The sequence below is a fragment of the Microcaecilia unicolor genome, chromosome 2 (genome assembly GCF_901765095.1).
Source record: "Microcaecilia unicolor chromosome 2, aMicUni1.1, whole genome shotgun sequence".
NCBI classification, from domain to species: domain Eukaryota; kingdom Metazoa; phylum Chordata; class Amphibia; order Gymnophiona; family Siphonopidae; genus Microcaecilia; species Microcaecilia unicolor.
Genome location: NC_044032.1, coordinates 225,305,516 through 225,330,000, shown reverse-complemented (window position 1 = coordinate 225,330,000; position 24,485 = coordinate 225,305,516). Strand labels below are relative to the sequence as shown.

Below are 24,485 nucleotides of genomic sequence, written 5' to 3'. Positions count from 1 at the left end.
ACACTCTTTCATGGAATGTCCGACCCTGCAAGAACTGTGGTCAGGGGCGATAGGACTCCTGGAAGAGATCTTATGCTGCACAGTGGAGTGGTGGTATTCAATCACTTTATTGGGCTGCGGGCAGGCCCTTAAGGAACAGGGGTTGAGGGAATCGCAGCGTAAGTTTGTCTTGCTAGCGATGATCCTGCTTAAGAGATGCATACTGAAACAGTGGGTAGACAGAGAGCCTCCGTCTTTGGCAGCCTGGAAAAATTGTATGAATGAAATGGCCAACTGGGTATCCATGAGATACAAATTCACAGCCTCTCTGGGGGCCCGCCAATATCGAGATTTGTGGGGAAGAGCCCGTGCACTGTTTATGATGTCAAAGCCCGACTCTGTCCAAAAAGGGAATGTGAATTGAGTAAGCGACATGGTGATAGGGGGGAGAGAGGGGGGGAGAGGGGGGAAGAGGGAGGGATAGGTGGGGGGGGGGGGGGGGTTGTTGCTTGGGAGGGAGGGAATCAAAAAAGAAAATGTCATGGAGGTCAGGGGACTGTCACTAAGGATATTATTGTATACTTTGTATGTGTGCAGCACTGTTTTAATTATTGATGATTGTACCTGACTCCATGAATCAATAAAAAGAGTTTAAAAAAAAAAAAAACACCCAAAAATGCTCCTCTAAGTAACATACAGGAGGTATACACCGGTTCCACATAGAACTGAACTTTATTTTATTTTTTAGGGAGAACTGGACTTGGCATTGAGACGTGCAGGGAACAGGCTTTCAGTTCTTTATGTCTCATCCCCAAGGTGTGGACCATGCAGATATATGACTCCTTATTTTGAAGTAAGTTGCAAAGCACTCATTTTTGTTGCATTTTCTGATCATATGTTAATTAGAATGTTAAGAAGCTCTTCTTCTAAAAAGGCATTACGCCTTTTGGGAGGGGGTATGGCATAGGCGGGGAATGGGCGTGGAGCATTATCCAGCTGGCGTGTTATGATTAGCGCATGCCAACTGGATAATGCATGCTTTAGGAGCATTTATTTTTTGCAGGTCCCACGTGCTAATGGAAAAATTAGCATGGGACCTTAAAGATAAAAATACAAGAAACCCCTTGTAAACTGCTGTGTTAAATCTGGCCTTATCGAATGGGAAAGTCCCGTGTTAAAATGTGCTAAGACTAGATTCTAGTTCGTTTTAGTAGAAAGGCCTCTAAGTTAGCTACTGTTCTAATTCCTGGCAAAACTGTTCACCACAACACAATATGGAACTGGCACACAGTTCCACCCCCCCCCCCCCTGCATCAAAATGGGCCCCTTGTGGGGAGGGAATCAGCAGCAGCCTGCACAGGTAGAAGGAGGTGAGAGGGGTGGCCCATGAAGAGTGACAGATGCATTGGTGGACCAGGTGCCAGAGAGTGGCACATGGACATAGGCAACAGGCTGGCAGAGGGCCTGAAATGAGGCCAGTGAATAAAGCATTGTGAGGGGAAAGGAAGCTGATAGCATCTTGGCATTTTTCTCCACCAGCCCCCTCCCCTTCTCCTCGGAAGAAGCTAGAGCTGCTTCTTCACAAGTAGAGCACCGGTAGTTGCTTGGACTGGGACTGCTTTGCTCATCAGACTGGCTGAGGATGAATGACTTGTTCACCACTTTCCCCCACCAATCCCCACCCCAACAACAGGCTGGGTTGGTGAGAAAGTGGTGGGCACAGACAGGTACAGAGGGGAGAGTGTTCTGTAGAGGCAGGCTGGTGCAGGTGACCAATACTTGCTAACTCCAGTGGAATGTTGAATGTTCAGCTTCAGAAGAGATGCCTTTTCTAGGCTTACGGCATATGGGAATCTTGGTTCACTCAGAATATCCTTCACCTCTAGCACTCGTGCCTCTTGGAAATATCTGAAGCAAAAAAAACCCCAAAAGCCTATTTTCATGTAGCAGCAATTTTTCAACCAATGAATTGGAGCAATAAACAGAAATTTGGAACAAAACTCCTGACTGAAGCGCTTGACAAGGTTGTTCCTTTTGTTGAAGGACAGTCTCTATGGTTTATGGTTTGTTTTATTTAATATACCACCTTTCCTGCGACAGGGCAGTTTACATAAATAACACAATTTTTAAGTTAGAAAGGACATTTTGTTCAGTAGATTAGAGGAAAAGAGGGAACAGATGAAGCTAAACACAAAAAAAGGTTTTTCAAAAAATGTAAAGGTAGACACTATCCAGTTGCATCCCGACTGCCGTAGAGGGCAGAACAATCAAGTATAGTGGATAAGCTTGGTTCAGAGGGGCCAGTTTAAAGAGAGAGGTCTTTAAGGCTGTTTTAAATTTGGGAAAAGATTTCTCTATTCAGAGGGGGACAAATGGATAGAATTCAAAAATGAGGGGGGCGGTAAAAAAGAAAACACTGTGATGTGTGGAATCCAGTTGTGCATGTCATACAGGTGGCACATAAAGATACCCATCATGAAGTGAGTGTAATGCTCTTTATAACTACTACTACTACTACTATTTAGCATTTCTATAGCGCTACAAGGCATACGCAGCGCTGCACAAACATAGAAGAAAGACAGTCCCTGCTCAAAGAGCTTACAATCTAATAGACAAAAAAATAAATAAAGTAAGCAAATCAAATCAATTAATGTGATTGGGAAGGAAGAGAGGAGGGTAGGTGGAGGTGATTGGTTACGAGTCAAAAGCAATGTTAAAGAGGTGGGCTTTCAGTCTAGATTTAAAGGTGGCCAAGGATGGGGCAAGACGTAGGGGCTCAGGAAGTTTATTCCAGGCGTAGGGTGCAGCGAGACAGAAGGCGCGAAGTCTGGAGTTGGCAGTAGTGGAGAAGGGAACAGATACGAAGGATTTATCCATGGAGCGGAGTGCACGGGAAGGGGTGTAGGGAAGGACGAGTGTGGAGAGATACTGGGGAGCAGCAGAGTGAGTACATTTATAGGTTAGTAGAAGAAGTTTGAACAGGATGCGAAAACGGATAGGGAGCCAGTGAAGGGTCTTGAGGAGAGGGGTAGTATGAGTAAAGCGACCCTGGCGGAAGATGAGACGGGCAGCAGGTGTGTGCAATAAGCAAAGAGGAAAGGGGGGGGCCCATTCTGTGGGTAAGTGTGAAGATTTTATGGTGGGATTCTGTACTGTACCGTTAGCCAATGGTGGTGTATCATAAGTACATAAGTATTGCCATACTGGGAAAGACCAAAGGTCCATCGAGCCCAGCATCCTGTTTCCAACAGTGGCCAATCCAGGTCACAGATAATGACCTGATAAAGATCCCAAAAATGTCACGATTGTGGTCGTGACCCCTCTCAGACTCACCTTATTTCTGGCGGTCAGCTTCCGAGCTGGCTTCTGTCTGTTCTTCCTGAGTTAGCTCTGTCTCTGTGTGCTGGCTGCTTCCAGCATGGCTCTAATTGCTCCACTATATTGCAACTGTGTGTGTTTAGCCTCACTGTGCTTCAGTATGCTTTCTGCCTGTGTCCTGTAGTTGTGACATCATCAAACAACAAAGAGAGCGGGAGAAAACCAAAATAGACCAGAAAGAAACAGCAAAGAGTAAGAGCACCAGAAAAGTTTATTAAGACCCAACACGGGCCATGTTTCGGCCAACCGGCCTTCTTCAGGGGTCTTCAAATTGAGGTATACAGATGTGCCTCCAGAATTCTCATGGAGTGCAAGGCGTAACCGCTGGTGCTGTCTAACATTAAACGTCAGCAAGTGTACTGGAGCTTCAGCCATTGCTCTGTTCTCTGTCTGTGTTTGTCAGCTACTGGATCTTCAGCCACTGCTCTGTCTGTGTTTGTCAGCTTCTGGAGCTTCAGCCATTGCTCTGTTCTCTGTCTGTGTTGGTCAGCTATTTGCACTTCAGCCCTGTCTTGTCTGCGTGCCAGTGGGCACCTCTGTTTTGATTCCAACCCTGTCTGCTTTTGGCTTCCTTTCCCTCCTGTCTGAGAACCCTAATCCTGAACCCTGTTTTAGTCAAGCTTGTTTAGAGTCCTGTGTCCGGTGTGAGAATGCTGTTGGTCCAGTCTGTCTGCAGGTTCAGTCCAGTAAGTCCTGCCGGCCGCCTGCACCTGGGGGCTCAACCCCTGGGGAACGGTGGTCAAGCGCAGGCAAAGACCAGCTCTCTGTCCTGCTTATTCCCTGCTTGCCTACTGCTGTAGTTCCAGTCCTGTGGTTCCAGTTTGGTTGTTCCAGCTTTGCCAGTCTACAGCTTCTCCTGCCTTGCTTGTTACCCAGTCCTGGTTGGGGTCTTGCCTACTGCTGCTGCTTGTCGGCATTGGTCCAAGGGCTCACGCTTCAGTGCTCGAGAGCCCGAGACCGTGACAAAAAATGTATGAAACATTTTATACTGCTTATCCCAGAAATAGTGGATTTTCCCCAAGTCCATTTAATAACGGTCTATGGACTTTTCCTTTAGGAAGCCGTCCAAACCTTTTTTAAACTCCACTAAGCTAACTGCATTTACCACATTCTCTGGCAATGAATTCCAGAGTTTAATTACACGTTGAGTGAAGAAAAATGTTCTCCGATTCGTTTTAAATTTACTACATTGTAGCTTCATCGCATGCCCCCTAGTCCTAGTATTTTTGGAAAGCGTAAACAGATGCTTCACATCTACCCTTCAACTCCACTCATTATTTTTTAGACCTCTATCATATCAATCAGGAGAGGGATGACGCGATTTGATTACCAGAGTGTATAAGACTCATCTGTGAAGATGTTTCCAGATGGTAGCATTTCACCCTGAGATCTGGGCTTTGAAGGTCAGTCACTGGTCAAGAAGGACACCTAAGTATTTGAACTGTGAAGCTAAGGAGATACAGGTGCCATAGGTCTATCTATAAACTCCTGTTTTGGAGGGGTTTAGTATTAAATAATTTTCTGCTAGCTAAGGGGGGGACAATGTTTTTGGAAGTTTGTGAGATCAATGTGGGAGGGGTTGAAATAGGCAAGTAATAAGATAATATCAGCATAGTAAAGGCACTGAAACTGTGATCCTGGATAAGAATAGTAAGAGGACAAAGAAAACTATTACATAATGTGCCAGGACAGAACCCTGATGTTGCCTCTACTCAAGAGGCAACATTATCTTTGGTAGGGATGCATATTTTTAAGCATCAAGTACATAGATCTGAGTGACCGTGGCGTAAAAATAAAGCTTCTCAGACCCTATCTATCTATAAAGAACATGCTTATTTCTATCAGCAAAGGAAATCAATAGAAATAAAACATGGAAAAGAAAATAAGATGATACCTATTTTATTGGACATAACTTAATACATTTCTTGATTAGCTTTCGAAAGTTGCCCTTCTTCGTCAGATCGGAAATAAGCAAATGTTGGTAGATGACAGTATATATAAGTGAAACATCAAAGCATTTCAGTGACAGTCTAACAGGATGGGGGTGGATAGGTGAGAGACAGGAAGAGTTGGGTGGATGAGGGACAGGGAGATATGCATGGAGACAGGAGGGTGACAAAGCAGTACAATTTTATGGTTCATAATTGGCTAGAAAACCCAGATCTTTGTTAAGTCCTGTCTGGTGGGTATCAAAATATTTAATCATTCTGACTTCAAAGGTCTTACATTCCTGTATTGTTTTAAAGTTCCCTTTCAGGATTCTTACCATGAAATCACTGGTACAGTGTTCTGGTTTTGTAAAGTGCTGCCCCACAGTAAACAGGTAGTGAGCTGCACTGCCCGATTTTACCACTGCAGTATATATTTTTTTAAATCAAGAAGCGCTGGAAATGGCACATGCTGAAGGCGTAACTACTGTCGGTGGGCTGGTGGTAGTTCTGGGTTGCCGCACAGCAACCCTTTAGTAAAAGAGCCCCTCAGTGACCAAAGTGGGAATGTTATTGTAACCTATGGGTTAAAAGTATTAAATATCTATTTACTCGGACCTGGGGGTTTTAGGGGCTTCTTGGGTCATTCTGTAGCATCACTGATGGCCAACAGAGTGAGTTGTTTGAGGTCTGGAAGCATTTTGGGGGTCTTCAAGAGGTTGCACCATCCGTGACCTTCCCCAACGCTACCCGTCCGAGGAGTGATGTTTCCTGGTGGGTATAAGTAAGAAAATGGCCGTATTCAGCCTGTCAGAGGGCACTCCGAGCATGTACAGCCTTTCACGCATGTGCGGTAGCTCTCCCAAGCCAGCATTAGGCCTGAATTGGAGCCTGGGCCTAGATTTGAGAGGCGCCCTGGTGAGGCATTGCGGTAAATTGCTGTTTCCCACTACCAAGGAGGGTCCTCTGGGACACAGTTTAGAGGTAGAGGTCATGTCCTTACCATGTGAGAAAACCAGGTAAGGGGTCTGGTGGCCCAGGATTTTATTGTTTGTTTCAAAAATGTGGGGTTATTTTTGGTCCTGTTGGGCCAGGGCTTAAAGGGTTAATTTTTGGTGGAAACTAGTGGTAGTTATGGGTTCCTGAAAACTTGTTTAGGTGGGCTAGTGCTTTGAAGTTTTTAGAAAAAATCATTTTGAGGGTAGAATGAGAAGGTTTTTGTTTGGGTCAGTTCTGAGCTTTGAATGCGTTATTTAATTTATTTTTTTGAGTGGGCATTGCTTGGGTGTGGACGTTTAGCGATGCAGAATTTTATTAGAGTGAATGTCTCTAGATTTATGGGGGTTTTGAGAATAATTTTTGACAAAAATGCATGAACGCCTTTTAATCTGTATTTAAATGTATGAAAAAAGTATATTCTGTGTGGTTTGATGGGACTAAGGGTTATAGAACATTTTGAACAAATTTCATGGTAATTTTTGTGGTATTTTTATTAAAAATGCAACTTTTCTATTATGGAAATTCTGGAAAGTTCAGTTAGGGTCCATGCTTCACAACTTTTGTGTATTCAGAGACCTGATTGGCTAGCGGAGGCTGCTGATGCAATCAGAGTCACCGTCTCCCGCTTAGCAACAGCTTGCTTGGCAGTGAGGAGAGGGCCTGAAGACACAAAAGAGTGAGGACATGTGTGAGAGAGCTTTGTGTGATAGATTTCTGAGCCAAAAAGTGTTCAAAAGTTAGTTTTCCCTCAAAGGCTTAAATACTGAGTAAAGGTAAAGTGAATTGGAAATGAAAGATGTGGGATTTTCTTTAGAAAAATCTCAAAACTAATTTCTTATTACCTGTGTGCTGTTTGAAAGCTTTCTAATTAAGACTGATGTGAGAAAATGATTGTGACTGTGCAAAACAGGTTTATTTAAACAGATTAGCCTCTGTTAAGTCCCAAGGGATTCTGGTCTTCAAGGCCTAAGGTTTGGCTTGATGTAAGACAGTTGTGTTTTATGTATGGTTTGCTAGTGCGGGAGCTTGCACCCTTTAGGAGAGACCTAATTTCTGTGGGCAATATGACTGCAGTATTCAATGAAGAGTGGCGTTCTTTAGTTAGGGTATACAGTGAAAAGTGTAGGAGAATTATTTAGGGTTGCAAAATTAACATTTATTTTCTTAGCTAGAAAGCACCGGTAACCCCTGTGCACAAGCTAGGGCTGTTCCTGGTGTTAGAAAGGAAAGAATTTGAGCTCCAGTGGTCAACAAGGTGAAGAAAGAGGCACAAAGAAACCAATGTAAAGATGTCTGCACTAGAGACCTGTATGGGAATGGGGTTCATGGGAATCCTGCAGAACCCACGGGGCTCCTGTGGGGATGGAAGCAGTTCTGCTGGTTTCCCGTGGGGATGGAAGCAGTACTGCGGGGTTCCTGCGGGGACGGAAGCAGTTCCTGTGGGATTCCCATGAGGATGGAAACAATTCCTGCGGGGTACCCATGGAAGTGTAAGCTGCATCTGCGCCAGCCTCTCATCTACCAAGCACCAAGTTCTTTGACTGCTGTCTCCTCCTCCTCCTCTTCCTTGCTTTAACAGCACAAATGCGGAAAGTCTTCCATTAAGGAGGTGGTAGAAACACAAATGATGATGGAATTCAAAAAGGTGTGGGATGAACACAGAGGATCTGTAATTAGAAAATGGAATTTATAAAAAACCTAACCTTAAATGGCCACATGTGTGTGGATGTGTCGAGTGACACTTAGATGGCGACTGGCTGTGATGAACTAGGGCCGATACCGGGCAAACTTATATGGTCTGTGTCTCATATATGGCAATCTGGTTTAAGATGGGCTGGAAAAGGCTTAGACAGCAACTTCAGTAGCTGGAACATGAGGACAGTGCTGGACAGACTTTTACGGTCTGTGTCCCACAAATGAAAAGACGAATAGACTGGAATGGGCTTCGGCGGCAACTCCAGCAGTTGGAACATAAGGATAGGGCCGGATAGACTTCTATGGTCTATGTCCCAGAACATCAAAGAAAGACCGTAATCAAGTATATAATATCACACTCGTTGGTTTAATCATAAATTGATAATGAGTGTGACTATTGGGCAGACTGGATGGACTGTTCAGGTCTTTATTTGCCTTCACTTACTATGTTACGATTAATCCTCTTTGCTCCCGGACTGATGTGCAGACCTCAGCTTTGACACAGGCACGAGCATCAGATGTCACCTGACCTGGCGCGTACATGTGGCAACCTCTCAGCACACAGTGCCAGTGAATCAGAGACAAATCTTACATATGTGCACCAGAGTGTTCCAAGTTTCAGCGTCCGTTCCTTACTTGCCTGCAGTGCTGTGGCTCAAATCCAGAGAGATACTGAGAGAGCTGACAGGAATTTTCTTTTATGTACCATTAAATTCTTGCAGGGATGGATGAGGACGGGTTAAATTCTGGTGGGGACAGGTGGGGATGGGTTGGAACTGGTTAAATTCTGGCGGGGATGGGTGAGGATGGGTAAGAGTCTAGCAGGGACGGGCGGGGATGGGTAAGATTTTTGTCCCCGTGCAACTCTCTAGTCTGCACCTCCACATACAGCAAGGGAAAGGACATTGACAAGTCACTGGGTTTAATCAAATTTACCTTTTCTAGAGACTGGTTCTGGGTGTCTGTACCTGAAAAACATAAAATAGATCACAAAGAATTAATTCTTAAGACACACACTACAAAAGAAAGTTACAGCTATAGAATAAAACAACTTAGTCAATACATATTTGATGGTATCACTGTTGTTCCAGAGCTGTATTACTGTACCTGTTTGACAGAGTACCTCATGAAAGACTCCAGAGGAAATTGGAGAGTAATGGGATAGGAGGTAGTGTTCTATTGTAGATTAAAAACTTGTTAAAAGATAGAAAACAGAGTAGGGTTAAATGGTCAGCATTCTCGATGGAGAAGGGTAGATAATGGGGTTCTGCAGGGGTCTGTGCTGGAACCACTGCTTTTTAACATATTTTTAAATGATCTAGAGATGAGAGTAACTAGTGAGGTAATTAAATTTGTTGATGACAAGGTTATTCAAAGTTATTAAATCATAAGAGGATTGTGAAAAATTACAAGAGGACTTTACGAGACTGGGAGACTGGGCATCCAAATGGCAGATGACATTTAATGTGAGCAAGTCAAAGTGATGCATGTGGGAAAGAGGAACCCGAACTATAGTTACATGATGCAAGGTTCCACATTAGGAGTCACCAACCAAGAAAGGGATCTAGGTGTCATCATTGATGATACATTGAAACCCTCTGCTCAGTGTGCAATGGCAGCTAAGAAAGCAAATAGAATGCTGGGTATTAGGAATGGAAAACAAAAATGAGGATATTTATAATGCCTTTGTATCGCTCCATGGTGATGTGAATCGCTTGTTTACTCTTTCCAAAAATACTAGGACTAGGGGGCATGCAATGAAGCTACAAAGTAGTAAATTTAAAAGAAATTGGAGAAAATATTTCTTCACTCAACGTGTAATTAAACTCTAGAATTCGTTGCCAGAGAATGTAGTAAAAGCAGTTAGCTTAACAGGTTTTAAAAAGGTTTGAATAACTTCCTAAAAGAAAAGTCCATAAGCCATTATTAAGATGGACTTGGGGGAAATCCACTACTCATTTCTAGGATAAGCAGCATGAAATATATTGTACTGTTCTGGGATCTTACCAGGTACTCGTAACCTGGATTGGCCACTGTTGGAAACAGGATGCTGGGCTTGATGGAACTTCATTCTGTCCCAGTATGGCAACACATGTTCTTAAAGAAATTTGACTGGTTAGTTAAATTGTTCTACCAGAAGAAATGTTCAAATGTATGTTTATGCAACAAAGAACCAATTTTGTTAACTAGAATGCTACATTTTCTGTACTCTAAATTGGGTCTGGTTACTGGATCTCAAAATCCTTTTAGTTTCTATTCCTCTCCTTAGAAAGAACTTTGGAGACCAGGTTAGTTTAATTGTGTTTGATCTCAGAGGTGAGCCATGAGCTTCAGGTATTCGGCCACAGGTAGTAGTAGTAAAGCTTGCATGGCACTCTTAGACTCAGCAGTTACATTATTTCCTTAAAGAAAACAAAAGCGGTGCCTGTAGCATTTGGAGACTAAAAACTCTTTGTAAAGCCTGTTAGTTAAATTAGCTTCTCTTGTTCCAACCTGTTTGTCTCTGCCTTATCCTTTTTTTTTATATCTTGCATTCTTTGTCTTCCTCACCCTGGCTGGCTTTTCACTCCCCAGCCAACAACCTTCTCTCTTCTTTCCTTGTTTCACATTTCAGTCCTTCTAACTCTCTAGCCTCTCTCCCACTTCTTTTCCTTTCTCCTCTGCTTCACAATTGCAGCTAACCCCTATCTGTTTTCTCCTATTGTTTCCATGCTTTCCTATCTTTCATTTTATTTAATCATATTTGTTTTCTTCAATATCTAAATAGAGAACAACATTGTTCCGTATTTCTGGGCAAGATAAGTGATCATTTTTGATTTTTTGATATATTTTTTGATATATTTTGATATGGCCATTAAGTTTTAAGGCTAAATTATATATGCACAGACATTGATATAGTAAAATTGAATAAATTTAAAAAAATTAATAATCGAGGGTTTTTAAGTCGATGATGACTTTTTCTATGGGCTACACAACGAATGTTTATGTGTAAACAACAGCCATAGCAGTTGAGACTTTTCCCTCATTGGCAAATTAACATCTGCTTTACAAATATTTAGATTATCTATGATAGCTAGCAGAGAATCTGTTATGCAAGTTTGATATTTGAGATTCTTCAATATCTAACCTTCTACTTTTTTATCCTTCTGATACGTTTCCATTTTCCCTACCCTGAAGCAAAAGTTCAAATCCTGGGTCCCCAAGCAAATATTTGCTGAGGGTCTCCCAAAACAGGGGGACCTCAGCACATTTTCCCCCAAAGCCTATTAAGGAGGAATTCGAGCTGCAAAATCTGTACTTCAAAAATTTTTCCTGTGCTTCTTCAATTAAATTTCCTTCTCCCATCTGGCAGCTAAAGAAGCCCATAATCTCCTTCTGCCAGAGCCAAAAGATAGCAGTAGAGGCAAAAAAACATAGTAAAATTTTTTTTCAGTATATTAAAAGCAGGAAGCCGGCAAAAGAATCGGTTGGGCCGCCGGATGACCGAGGGGTAAAAGGGGCGATCAAGGAAGACGTAGCGGAGAGATTATATGAATTCTTTGCTTCGGTCTTCACTGAGGAAGATTTGGAAATGGTATTTCAAGCGGACGAGTCGGAGAAACTTACTGAATTCACGGTAAACCTGGAGGACGTAATGGGGCAGTTCGGCAAACTGAAGAGTAGCAAATCACCGGATGGTATTCATCCTACAGTACTGATAGAACTGAAAAATGAACTTGCGGAGCTACTGTTAGTGATATGCAATTTATCCTTAAAATCGAGCGTGGTACCAGAAGATTGGAGGGTGGCCAATGTAACGCCCATTTTTAAAAAAGGTTCCAGGGGAGATCCGTGAAATTATAGACCGGTGAGTCTGACGTCGGTGCTGGGGAAGATGGTAGAGGCTATTATTAAAAATAAAATTACAGAGCACATCCGAGGACATGGATTACTGAGACCAAGTCAGCATGGCTTTTGTGTGGGGAAATCTTGCCTGACCAATTTACTTCAATTCTTTGAAGGAGTAAACAAACATGTGGACAAAGGGGAGCTGGTTGATATTGTGTATCTGGATTTTCAAAAGGTGTTTGACAAGGTGACTCATGAAAGGCTACAGAGGAAATTGGAGGGTCATGGGATAGGAGGTAATGTCCTATTGTGGCTTAAAAACTGTTTGAAGGATAGGAAACAGAGAGTGGGGTTAAATGGGCAGTATTCACAATGGAGAAGGGTAGTTAGTGGGGTTCCTCAGGGGTCAGTGCTAGGACCGCTGCTCTTTAATATTTTTATAAATGATTTAGAGATGGGAGTAACTAGCGAGGTAATTAAATTTGCTGATGACACAAAGTTATTCAAAGTTGTTAATTCGCGAGAGGATTGTGAAAAATTACAGAAGGACCTTACGAGACTGGGAGACTGGGCAGCTAAATGGCAGATGACGTTTAATGTGAGCGAGTGTAAGGTGATGCATGTGGGAAAAAAGAACCCGAATTATAGCTACGTCATGCAAGGTTCCACGTTAGGAGTTACGGACCAAGAAAGGGATCTGGGTGTCATCGTTGATAATACACTGAAACCTTCTGCTCAGTGTGCTGCTGCGGCTAGGAAAGTGAATAGAATGTTGGGTATTATTAGGAAAGGTATAGAAAATAGGTGTGAGGATGTTATAATGCCGTTGTATTGTTCCATGGTGCGACCGCACCTTGAGTATTGTGTCCAATTCTGGTCGCCGCATCTCAAGAAAGATATAGTGGAATTGGAAAAGGTGCGGGGGTGGGACGACTTCCCTATGAAGAAAGACTAAGGAGGCTAGGGCTTTTCAGCTTGGAGAAGAGACGGCTGAGGGGAGACATGATAGAGGTATATAAAATAATGAGTGGAGTGGAACAGGTGGATGTGAAGCGTCTGTTCACGCTTTCCAAAAATACTAGGACTAGGGGGCATGCGATGAAACTACAGTGTAGTAAATTTAAAACAAATCGGAGAAAGTTTTTCTTCACCCAACGCGTGATTAAACTCTGGAATTCGTTGCCGGAGAATGTGGTGAAGGCGATTAGCTTGGCAGAGTTTAAAAAGGGGTTAGACGGTTTCCTAAAGGACAAGTCCATAGACCATTATTAAATGGACTTAGGGAAAATCCACTATTTCTGGGTTTAAGCAGTATAAAATGTTTTGTACATTTTTGGGATCTTGCTGGGTATTTGTGACCTGGATTGGCCACTGTTGGAAACAGGATGCTGGGCTCGATGGACCTTTGGTCTTTCCCAGTATGACAGTCCTTACGTTCTAAGTTTTCCTGTGCTCACCATTACTCCTCTAAACCCCAGGTCCAAATGAGTACTTAGCTGGCATGCATTCCTCAAAGCAAGTATAAATGCCATCTAGCTCTTAGACAGTAGATATATATTTCTGTTGCAAAAAAGAAAATGTGCATACTTTTCAGCCCTCCCGAAAAACAGCCCTTTGGAAACTGCATATACGTGTAAGTAACTGCTTTTCTAAAATCACTACTTAGCTCTGTTGGGCCATTTGCACGTGTAAACCCAGTATTTGTAAGTGCAAAGCCATGCAAGCCTTCTAAATTAATTAAATTAGCACATGCGATCATGTGAGCAGCAGCACCAACCTTGTGCAAATTCAACCCTTTTTCTTTGAATATTTCTAAGAGGAAAAGTTCTAGATTGTTTAATTTATACATCTCCCCACATTCCATCCTGTATACTTACTGGCACTCCTCTTGTCTCTTAAGTATATTGCATAAACCTCTGCAGTAAGACTGGTTATAACCTGTTCAAGTGCAGTGAATCTGCCCCACCCAACCCCTGCTTGCCATCAGTTAAGCAGCCACTTGAACTTAGTATGAATTCTTCTGCCCCCTGCTTCCATACACGTTTAGAGTATTCAGCATTGAATTGTTTTAATGACGGAGCATAAAATTGCAGATCCAATTACTGTACTGTAGCTAAAACCTCTGTATCATATGTAAACAGTGGCTTATACTCATTTTTATATTTTGCTAGACAGGTTACAGCTAATACAAGGGTGCAGCACATTCCTGTATACATAGAAGTGCAGTGGACTATGCAATGTAAAGTTTATCAAATTTGATGCGTGGTTAAATCGCACTATTAAACTAAAAAGGAGTGTGCCTGGCACATGCTCACAAAGGTTTTGCAGAAAGCACGGCTCTTGTGAATATGCCCAGACAAAAACGGAAATATCGGCACACACTAGCATCTGTTTCTCTGTACCTAATACGCGTGCTCTCAGTTTCAAGTTTGGTTCAGAATTATACTCAATTGTGTAGCTTACTATCTGCATTTAAAACTTAAAATTTGTGGTCATCTGTACAGCGCACGTTAACACCTGTGCTTGAGCATTCGGCACACAATAATGTGTAGCAGCTAATACATAGGTGCAGCTTATGCAGAGGCACATTTACACAAAGGCAGGAAATCTGCAGCTTATACTAGGTTGTGGCTTATATGTGCAAAAATATGGTACTTGCCAGACTTGCATCACTAAGGTTCCGATGCTCAGAAGCAAATGCGGGCGCTAGAGGCCATTAGTGCCAGACTAGCACCCGCATTAGTGAACGCAGAATACTCGGAGGCTCTAGCACGGGAAACTAGTGCACCAGCATAAATAGCACACTAATGTAGTCAAATGGATGTTAATGAGGTAATTTTCCCAATGCTCAGAGATCAGCGCAGAAAACAAAGCCATCCTTACTGCTGAAAAAAATAACATCAGCTCAGAGCAGGCATTAGAGTGTTTGGTTTCAAAGCAGAAGGAAGCCTGTGCAAGCCCGTAAGTGCCAGTAGTGAGAAACAAATGTGCATGAGTCTGAGCAAACCTGAAAATGAAAACACACATTGGCACCTGTTCCCTGCATTTAAATATAAGCCTTTGTTTAAAAAAAATGGAAAAGCTTATATTTAAAGGTGCAGAAAACAGACACCAGTGTGTGCTTCATGCTTGGATTTGCCTGGCGCATGCGCAGAGGAGCTGGGCTTACTGAGAAACACTCCTGCACCAATCATGTCCCCCCCTCCTTGCTTTCGTTTAAAAATTGTGCATCTAGTTTGCATACCATTTCCTTTGAGCATTGGCGAGCTAATTTTCTGCACTGTTCCAGCGGTATAGTTTCTGCGTTGTTGGCTTACCACAGGAATTCTGCACATTGGGGTATAAGATAAGCTATGGTTGGAAAGGAGGAAATTCAATTATCACGTGTACCAAAAAGATAATCAATATGTGAGCATTGAACTCTTTCCTGTAGGGCCAATTCAAGTGGGGTATTGATGCTCTAGGAGAATCTTCAACATGCACCCTACCACTACTGAGGTGATTAAGGAGGTGTCATGCCTTAATCCCTCCAGTGGTCAGCTTCTCAGAGCACCTTTTGTACCCTAGACATGACTGAAACAGATCTAACTTAGGACATCCTTCTTTTAGTTTTGGACATTTCCTCCCGTTCAATAATAGCTGTTGGACGTCCTGATTTCTTGGGCTCTCCCTTGTCTTGCCCAAAACATGCCCACAATATGCTCCCTTGCTATTCAGATGTACTGTAGTGTTGAATGTCCCTTTTCTGCTCTTGCAAAATCGGGATTTGGATGTTTAAAGTAGATGGACATCTCTTTGGGTATTCTGAGACATCCATTTGCTTCAAAAATAAGCTCTAGTGGGTATGGTGATCTGGGACACAGGGTGCTTGTGAGAGGGTACACAAAGGAATTAGAGATGCTCTTCTGATCCAGGATCTGATCTTTGTCCTCCCAAATTCCCTTCTAACTGAACAATAATATCTGTTTTCTTTTTCTTTTTAAGGCAGTCTGGAACTAAAGTAAATTTTTTTTCTCATGCTGATAGAATCAGACGCTACCAGGAACTTTTAGCGTTACATCTAAAGGACACCTGCTTGAGAACAGAGGCATCCCTCACTGACAAAGGGCTGGAAGGTTTTGACTTTCCACTAAAAGGAGCGCACTATTGTGCTCCACACAATCACACATTATACAAGAAATTCATCAGACTCCTGATGTAGGCCCTATGGCTGAAACAAAGGGTCGAGTTGTTTGAAGATTTATCATTAAAGACTTGGAAGTATCAAGTTTTCCTTTGTCGTCTCCAATGTTTTGCTCGTTTCAACAAAAATCAGTGGGCCTAGGGAGGTGGAGTTGGATTCTAGACTCAAAATAGATTTTGGAGGACTGTTTGGCCCGATCGAATGTTACAGCAGGGAAGGACCCCTCCACTGTCTTGTTGTTGCTCTAGTACAGCTGCATCAGCCGCCTCCACCCAGTCTCCCCCCCCATACCTCTGCTACTGATGATATGCATGTTGAGTACACTCCATGGAATTATGTGCCAAAAAGAATCAAAACAGTGCACCAGAATAATATAACATTAAATAGTACAATATTTGCACTATTCTGGAAATAGATGCAGGTACTTTAACACTCAGCTCCCAGCAGTCCTAGCAACTCAGTCCAGCATCTTTCTATTGGCCATGTGAACAGTCATGTTCAGCAGCATTGTAACAAATCCTATGGTTACTGACAACCATAAAATGATTTACTTATCATTTTTTGGGAGGTTGCCCAGTGACCTCCTGGGTTCAGATCTGCCGGCCTTAAATTTATTGTTGAGCTACCCAAACATGTTTGAAATATGTACTATCCGTATTAGCTGTACCTAATAGTTAGCGCAGCAGAATGATAGCCAGGGAAGCCAGGGTTCAAATCCAGTTGCCATTTGGACAAGTCACTTAGACCCCAATACTCAAAAGTTGCCGTTAAATACGGCAGCTGCAATTCAACTTACCAGTTCCTAAACAGTGACCAATGCTGAAATGGAATCACATGCAGACAAAATTCATGGAATTTCAGCAAGCAGCTCATAGGGAAAGAGCCTAGCATGTTCACAGAACAGTCACTCGGTAAACATCCATGTTCTGCGCATGCCCAGGAATCATTTTGTCCCGCTGCTGGATGCTCTTCTGGTTCTTGATCCTGCCTATGCCTGACAAATCATGGAAAAACTGGTTGAATGGTAGGAGACAGAGGGTGGTGGTAAATGGAGCTTGCTCTGAAGAAAAGGATGTCGTCAGTGGAGTACCGCAGGGATCAGTCCTAGGGCCGGCTCTTTTTAACGTCTTTGTGAGCGATATTGCGGAAGGGCTGTCTGGTAAGGTTTGTCTGTTTGTGGATGATACTAAACTCTGCAACAGGGTGGACACCCTGGAGGGCGTGAATGACATGAGGAAGGACCTAGCAAAGCTAGAGGAATGGACCGATATTTGGCAACTTTTAACATCTTTGTGAGCGATATTGCGGAGGGGCTGTCTGGTAAGGTTTGTCTCTTTGCGGATGATACTAAACTCTGCAACAGGGTGGATATCCTGGACGGTGTGAATGACATGAGGAAGGACCTAGCGAAGCTAGAGGAATGTACCGATATTTGGCAACTAAGGTTTAATCCTAAAAAATACAGGGTCATGCACTTGGGTCACAAAAATCCGAGGGAACAGTACAGTATACTGGGTGAAGTGCTTCAGTGTGTGAAGGAAGAGCGGGACTTGGGGGTGATTGTGTCTGATGACCTTAAAGCTTTCAAACAGGTAGAAAAAGCGACAGCCAAAGCCAGAAGGATGCTTGGGTGCATAAAGAGAGGCATGACCAGCAGGAAAAAGGAGGTGATAGTGCCCTTGTATAAGTCTCTGGTGAGGCCTCATTTGGAGTACTGCGTGCAGTTCTGGAGACTGCACCTTTGGAAAGATATAAACAGGATGGGGTCGGTCCAGAGGGCGGCTACGAAATTAGTAAATGGTCTTGAATGCAGAAATTATAGGGACAGGCTTATGAACCTCAACATGTATACGCAGGGAGAGAGGAGACATGATAGAAATGTTTAAATATCTCAAGGGCATTTATGTACAGGAAGAGAGCCTTTTTCAAATGAAGGAGAGCTCTGGAATGAGGGGGCATATGACAAAGTTAAGAGGGAATAGGCTTAGGAGTAACCTAAGGATTATTTCACAGAAAGGGTGGTGGAGGAGGCATGGAATGGCCTCCCGGTGGAGGTGGTGGAGTCGAGGACTGTTCCAGAATTTAAAAAGGCATGGGATAAGCATGTGGGGTCGCTTAGGAACAGGAAGAATTAGGGGTTACAGAGGATGGGCAGACTGGATGGGTCATATGGCCTTTATCTGCCTTCATGTTTCTATGTTTCTAAATCTGGGGTTCATCTTGCCACCGTTTCCAGGATCCCAGGTTCAGACCCTCCTTACTGGTGTCTGCAGAATCCTGGGATTGGCCCCTGCCCATGTCTATTTTGTTGAAACAAACAAACAAACACAGAGTGGAAGGAGACAGTTCCAAGAACTACCAGAAGTCCAATATCTTCAAGAAATAAAAATGTATTGTCCAATAAAAGTTGTATACAGTCCAGTCCCAACATGGACCATGTTTCGGCAATGTGCATTCCTTTAGTCTTTTTGGACACAAACACTGATCTGCTTTTCGCTGACTGTTGGGTGATCTGCTGATACTGCGGTTATTCTCCGTTTTTTCTATTCCAACAAAGTTGTGACCCCTGAGGAAGCCACATTGCTGAAACACGGTCTGTGTTTGGTGTGGACTGTTTATATAACTTTTATTGGAGAATAACATTTTTATATTTTTAAGATATTGAACTTCTGGTAGTTCTTGGAACTGTTTCCTTCCACTCTGTGTTTGTTTGTTTAACTGCTGTGGAAACATAGTAACATAGTAGATGACGGCAGAAAAAGACCTGCACGGTCCATCCAGTCTGCCCAACAAGACAACTCATGTGTGCTACTTTTGTGTATACCCTACTTTGATTTGTACCTGTGCTCTTCAGGGCACAGACCGTATAAGTCTGCCCAGCACTAGCCCTGCCTCCCAACCACCGGCTCTGGCATAGACCGTATAAGTCTGCCCAGCACTATCCCCGCCTCCCACCACCGGCTCTGGCACAGACCGTATAAGTCTGCCCAGCGCTATCCCTGCCTCCCAATCTCCAGTCCCGCCTCCCACCACTGGCTCTGGCACAGACCGTATAAGTCTGCCCCGCACTATCCCCGCCTCCCAACCTCCAGCCCCACCTCCCACTACCGGCTCTGCTATCCAATCTCGGTTACGCTCCTGAGGATCCTTTCCTTCTGAACAGGATTCCTTTATGTTTATCCCACGCATGTTTGAATTCCGTTACCGTTTTCCTCTCCACCACCTCCCGCGGGAGGGCATTCCAAGCATCCACCACTCTCTCCGTGAAGAAATACTTCCTGACATTTTTCTTGAGTCTGCCCCCCTTCAATCTCATTTCATGTCCTCTCGTTCTACCGCCTTCGTATCTCCGGAAAAGGTTCGTTTGCGGATTAATACCTTTCAAATATTTGAACGTCTGTATCATATCACCCCTGTTTCTCCTTTCCTCCAGGGTATACATGTTCAGGTCAGCAAGTTTCTCCTCATACGTCTTGTTACGCAAATCCCATACCATTCTCATAGCTTTTCTTTGCACCGCTTCGATTCTTTTTACATACTTAGCAAGATACGGCCTCCAAAACTGAACACAATACTCTAGATGGGGCCTCACCAATGACTTATACAGAGGCATCAACACCCCCTTTCTTCTGCTGGTCACACCTCTCTCTATACAGCCCAACAACCTTCTAGATACAGCCACCGCCTTGTCACACTGTTTCGTCACCTTCAAATCCTCAGATACTATCACCCCAAGGTCCCTCTCCCCGTCTGAACCTATCAGACTCTCGCCACCTAACACATACGTCTCCCGTGGATTTGTATTCCCTAAGTGCATCACTTTGCATTTCTTCGCATTGAATTTTAATTGCCAGACCTTAGACCATTGTTCTAGCTTCTTCAAATCCTTTTTCATGTTTTCCACTCCCTCCGGGGTGTCCACTCTGTTACAGATCTTAGTATCATCCGCAAATAGGCAAACTTTACCTTCTAACCCTTCGGCAATGTCACTCACAAATATATTGAACAGAATCGGCCCTAGCACCGATCCTTGAGGCACTCCACTACTCACCTTTCCCTCCTCCGAGCTAACTCCATTCACCACCACCCTCTGGCGTCTGTCCGTCAACCAGTTCCTAATCCAGTTCACCACTTTAGGTCCTATCTTCAGCCCATCCAGTTTATTTAAAAGCCTCCTGTGGGGAACCGTGTCAAAAGCTTTGCTGAAATCTAAGTAGATTACGTCCATAGCTCGTCCCTGATTCAATTCTCCTGTCACCCAATCAAAAAACTCAATGAGATTCGTTTGGCACGATTTCCCTTTGGTAAAACCATGTTGTCTCGGATCTTGCAACTTATTGGCTTCCAGGAAATTCACTATCCTTTCCTTCAGCATCGCTTCCATTACTTTTCCAATAACCGAAGTGAGGCTTACCGGCCTGTAGTTTCCAGCTACTTCCCTATCACCACTTTTGTGAAGAGGGACCACCTCCGCCGTTCATCTTTATTGTTTGACTCGACTTTCTTTTGAAGTCAGTGCTCTCCATTTTAGCTTTCAGGGTACAGTGAGGGTTCAAAGAAAATAAAGGACTCATTTAAAAGGAGTGTTTGAAAAGAAGGACTTGTAACAGACCAAAGATTAAACTGGGGAAGCGGTTTGCAGAAATTTGTGGCTCTAGGATTCCGGGACCAATTAAATCAGTGGAGAGCAGCCTGTTCATTCTGCTGCTGGTGGGCAAAGGGCAAAGTCGCCCTCACACAAGGACAGCTCCAGACCTGTCAGAAAAATTTGCTCAGTAAACATAGGCACTCCTTTCTGTGAATCGCATGGAATGCTCATTATAATACTAATGATCTTGTTGTAATACAGCTGCATGGGATTCTCAGTAGCTGCTATGGCATTTGAAGAGAAGTGCTGGAGCAATCAACACATAACGGAGGTTTCTTTCAGCAGAGACATCGGATAAAATACCTATATCCGGTATTACGTAACACCAATATATCACAGATAATAGAATATACAAAATCAGCTGTACACTATAAGACTCCTGAGGAAGGCGCTTTTTAGTGCCGAAACACAGCTGTGTTGAGTCGAGTTTTTCACTATGTAATTTGGAATAAAGGTTTGATTTACAATATACGTCTTCCCCGGTTTCTTGGAGGAGCCTTCCCTTCCTACTCCCTGCTGTATATGGTTTAAAGCCACAGAAAACCCCTTTGTGCAATTAGACGCTAAATAATGTTTGCTTTAGACTGACTACAACTGGTCTAAAGCAAACATTGCAACCTCTGTAAGCTTTGTGCTTCACACCCTTAATTCTCTATTGCCTCATGTGCTAACTTAGACTATAAGCCTTCCAGGAACAGGAAAATACCTCTTGTACCTGAATATAACTCACCTTGACTTACTGCTAAGAAAAATGTGAGCTAAATCCAGATTCAAAATCTATTACCAGGAATATCACGAATCAATACAAACCCTGAAAGTCACTCAAGACCTATAAGGCAATTCTACCATACTATTTTAGGAGTCGCACAACAAGGGCCTATCTAGGAAAAGGCAGCACTATAAACATTGCAGTGAATAATACACCTATTGGCAAAACTAAATAAGCCAGATTAGTACAGATCAATCCTTCAAAGACATTTAATATCTTTGTCACATATAGAGAATCCAGATAAATCCTCACCAAGTATAGAATTAGTAAACACAAACTGAAAATAGAAATATACATTCAAAAATTAAACCAAACCCCTAGGATGCATACAGTGCAACACCAGTGAAAGACCATTGGTGTTGCATGTCCCCCTGTACTGTGAAGACTAATTAACACAAATGCAACAAAAAGTGGAAAATATGGTGTTGCTTTATTAGTGGACTAATTCAATACTTTTTCTTTTTTTTGTTTGACTAGCTTTCAGAGGTCAAAACCTCTTTCCTCAAGTCAGGAACGCTGCTTCCACACTACTTCACCCTAAATTAAAAGTAAATTTATTTTTTCTACCTTTGTGGTCTGGTCATTTACCCCCCCCCCCCCCCTCCCTCTCTGTATACTAAGCCACGTGGCAAATGCTGACAAAGCCAGATTATCGCATTAACTCTGCTCTGCTGGCCACATCCTGTCTCCTATGTGAAGTACTTCCTATTTCCGCATAGGCGGGAGGGGATGCAAAAAGAAGAAGGACCCATGGCAGGCAGAGCAACGTTAACAAGATAACCTGGCACACAAAAGCAGGAGATAACAAGCAGTAAGCCAGTTGAGGGGTCTCAGGTGGGAGGCCTGAGCCGCCCTCAAGATTTTTTGCCCCAGGACCAGCTTGGTCTCTCTGCAGCCCTGGTGCTGGACTCCCAAACAGGCAAGAACTTTACAAAGCAGAGCAATATAAACACTCTTACATCACTACTTTGGAACAAGAGACTGCCCAGAACAGGCTTGTCCATGTTCAACCCTCAAGGGCTGCAAGCAGACCACATTCCAAGGACATCCCCAATGAACATGCATGAGAGAAATCTTAATAGAAAGGCCTCACCCAGGCCCTCCCATTCCCCTTCCTTTTATTCTCCATTCTTTCATTTACCTTTGATTTCTCCCCCTGCCATACAGCATCTCCTCTCTCTTTCTTTCTCTCTTTCCCCCCCATCCGCCATGCAACATTTCTCTTCTTCTCCTCCTGCCATGCAAAATCAGCATCACCCCGTCTCTCTCTATCTGTTTTCCTCTTCCAGAATTACCCTGTCTCTCTCTCTCGCTCTGTCTGCTCTCCATCCAGCATTACCCCATCTCTCTGTTTCTCCGCCCCCCCCCCCCCCCATCCAGCATTATCCCCTTTCTTTCTCTCTTTCCCCTCCCTTCTGCTAACCCTCTTGCATTTATCCCAGGTCAGCCGTATCAGTTCTAAAAAAAATGTTTAAGATGTGTTGGACCATTTTCCTGTGTGTGCCCCTGCTAGCTGTGCTGATTACACCCCTCTAATGCAGAAAGTTTATATTAGAGGGGGTGTAACTGGCAGAGCTAGTGGCGGCGTGCACAGGAAAATGGTCCTGCAGATCTTCACATTGCTTTTAGTACTGCCACAGACCTGGCAAGACAGTGGGCCTGGCAACGGTAGCAGCGAGAGAGAAGGTAAGGTCATAGAGTGCCTATGCAGTCTTACATACCCTCCCTTTTCCACTTTGAAATTGTATTCTGTCAGCTAGAAATTTGAGTGTGTAGGTCCCATGCTGCCAACATTGGCAGTGAATATTAGGTCTGACCAGAGTGCTGCTGTGCACCTGAACTTATATTTAGTGTAATGCGTGCTAATGCAAACTTTGGTTCACGACCTGATAAAAGAAAATAATGCACTACATCCTTGGCATACTAGAAATGGGCTTAGCATGTGGGAAAATCCTGCGTTAGCATGCATTAAGTCCATTTCCTAGTGCCCTTTAGTAGACATACAGCAAAGACACATACCTTATACTGACCTTGCCGCCCTGATGAAACACACTTTACCGTGTATTTTCACACCCAGTCCGTGAGTAGACATGCATGCCATTACCAAACGGTGGAAGGAGAAATGCATCATCTTGTCATGCTAGTGTGTGTATTGTAGAAGTGCTATTTTGGTTTGATACATCCATAAACCAGCATTTAGACATTTTATATTGCATAAACAGCTAATTCTCAATTTTACAAAGCCAGGATATACGGTACATGTCTAAAAATCCAGAAAGCAGTCTGGGCATATTTGGGGGCTAGAATGAGCCTTAAAAATAAACTTATATTCCCCATTTCGGAAGAAGAATGCTTGTCAACACACAGAAAACAGTGAAGGTGACTCAAATGTGTAGACAATGTACTCGGCGTCTAAAAGTCTGAAAAGCCATATACATCTTGCTGTTAGTCTGGAGAGTGATTGGTGGTTGAGTATATATTGACGGCATGTAGTACTTCCTGCTAAGCCTAATGCCAATGATGGATTGTAGGATTCTTCAACATATACTCTTGCAGCGTTTTCATTATCATACAGACAGCATTAGGAGACTCCCGAGGAAGGCCAGTTGGCCGAAACACGGCTGTGTCGAGTCTTTGTTGTTGGGCAATAAACTTTTACAGTCCGAGAGCATAGCCTACACATTTCTTGAGTCACCTTCGCTGTTTTCTGTGTGTTTTCAAGTCTGCGAGGGCTTGTGTTCTGTTTGTACGGGAAAAAGATCAATTCTAGGATTTACACCTGCCACCTAGGACGTCAGTTTTTAGAAACATGCATGCGACAAGTAGCACTCCATTGGCTGGATTAGAGGAAGTCTTCTCCTTAATCCTTCAGTGGTTGATGCTCTCCCCAAAAGCGAAAGTGGCAAGGCATACTGGGATTTATGACAGCTTTGTGAAAAATACATGCCTATGTTTCTAAACCTGCTGACCTAAATGTGTATATTCCGGCACAAAAAGGTCTATGGCATCAATATTGAAAGCCAGTTAATCAGATTGGGTAAGAGAACCTCTTGCCTGCCTATTGCTCATGTTTGACCT

General features: G+C 43.3%; 1 protein-coding gene across 1 annotated transcript in view; it reads left to right on the top strand.

Annotated features, from left to right (window-relative positions):
* LOC115463333 (thioredoxin-like) overlaps positions 1 to 24,485 on the top strand; it is a 64,044-nt gene that overhangs the window by 26,567 nt on the left and 12,992 nt on the right. Inside the window, exon 2 of the mRNA XM_030193740.1 lies at positions 728 to 832. Within this exon, the coding sequence (XP_030049600.1) occupies positions 728 to 832 (105 nt within the window). The remainder of the gene's footprint in view (positions 1 to 727; positions 833 to 24,485) is intronic.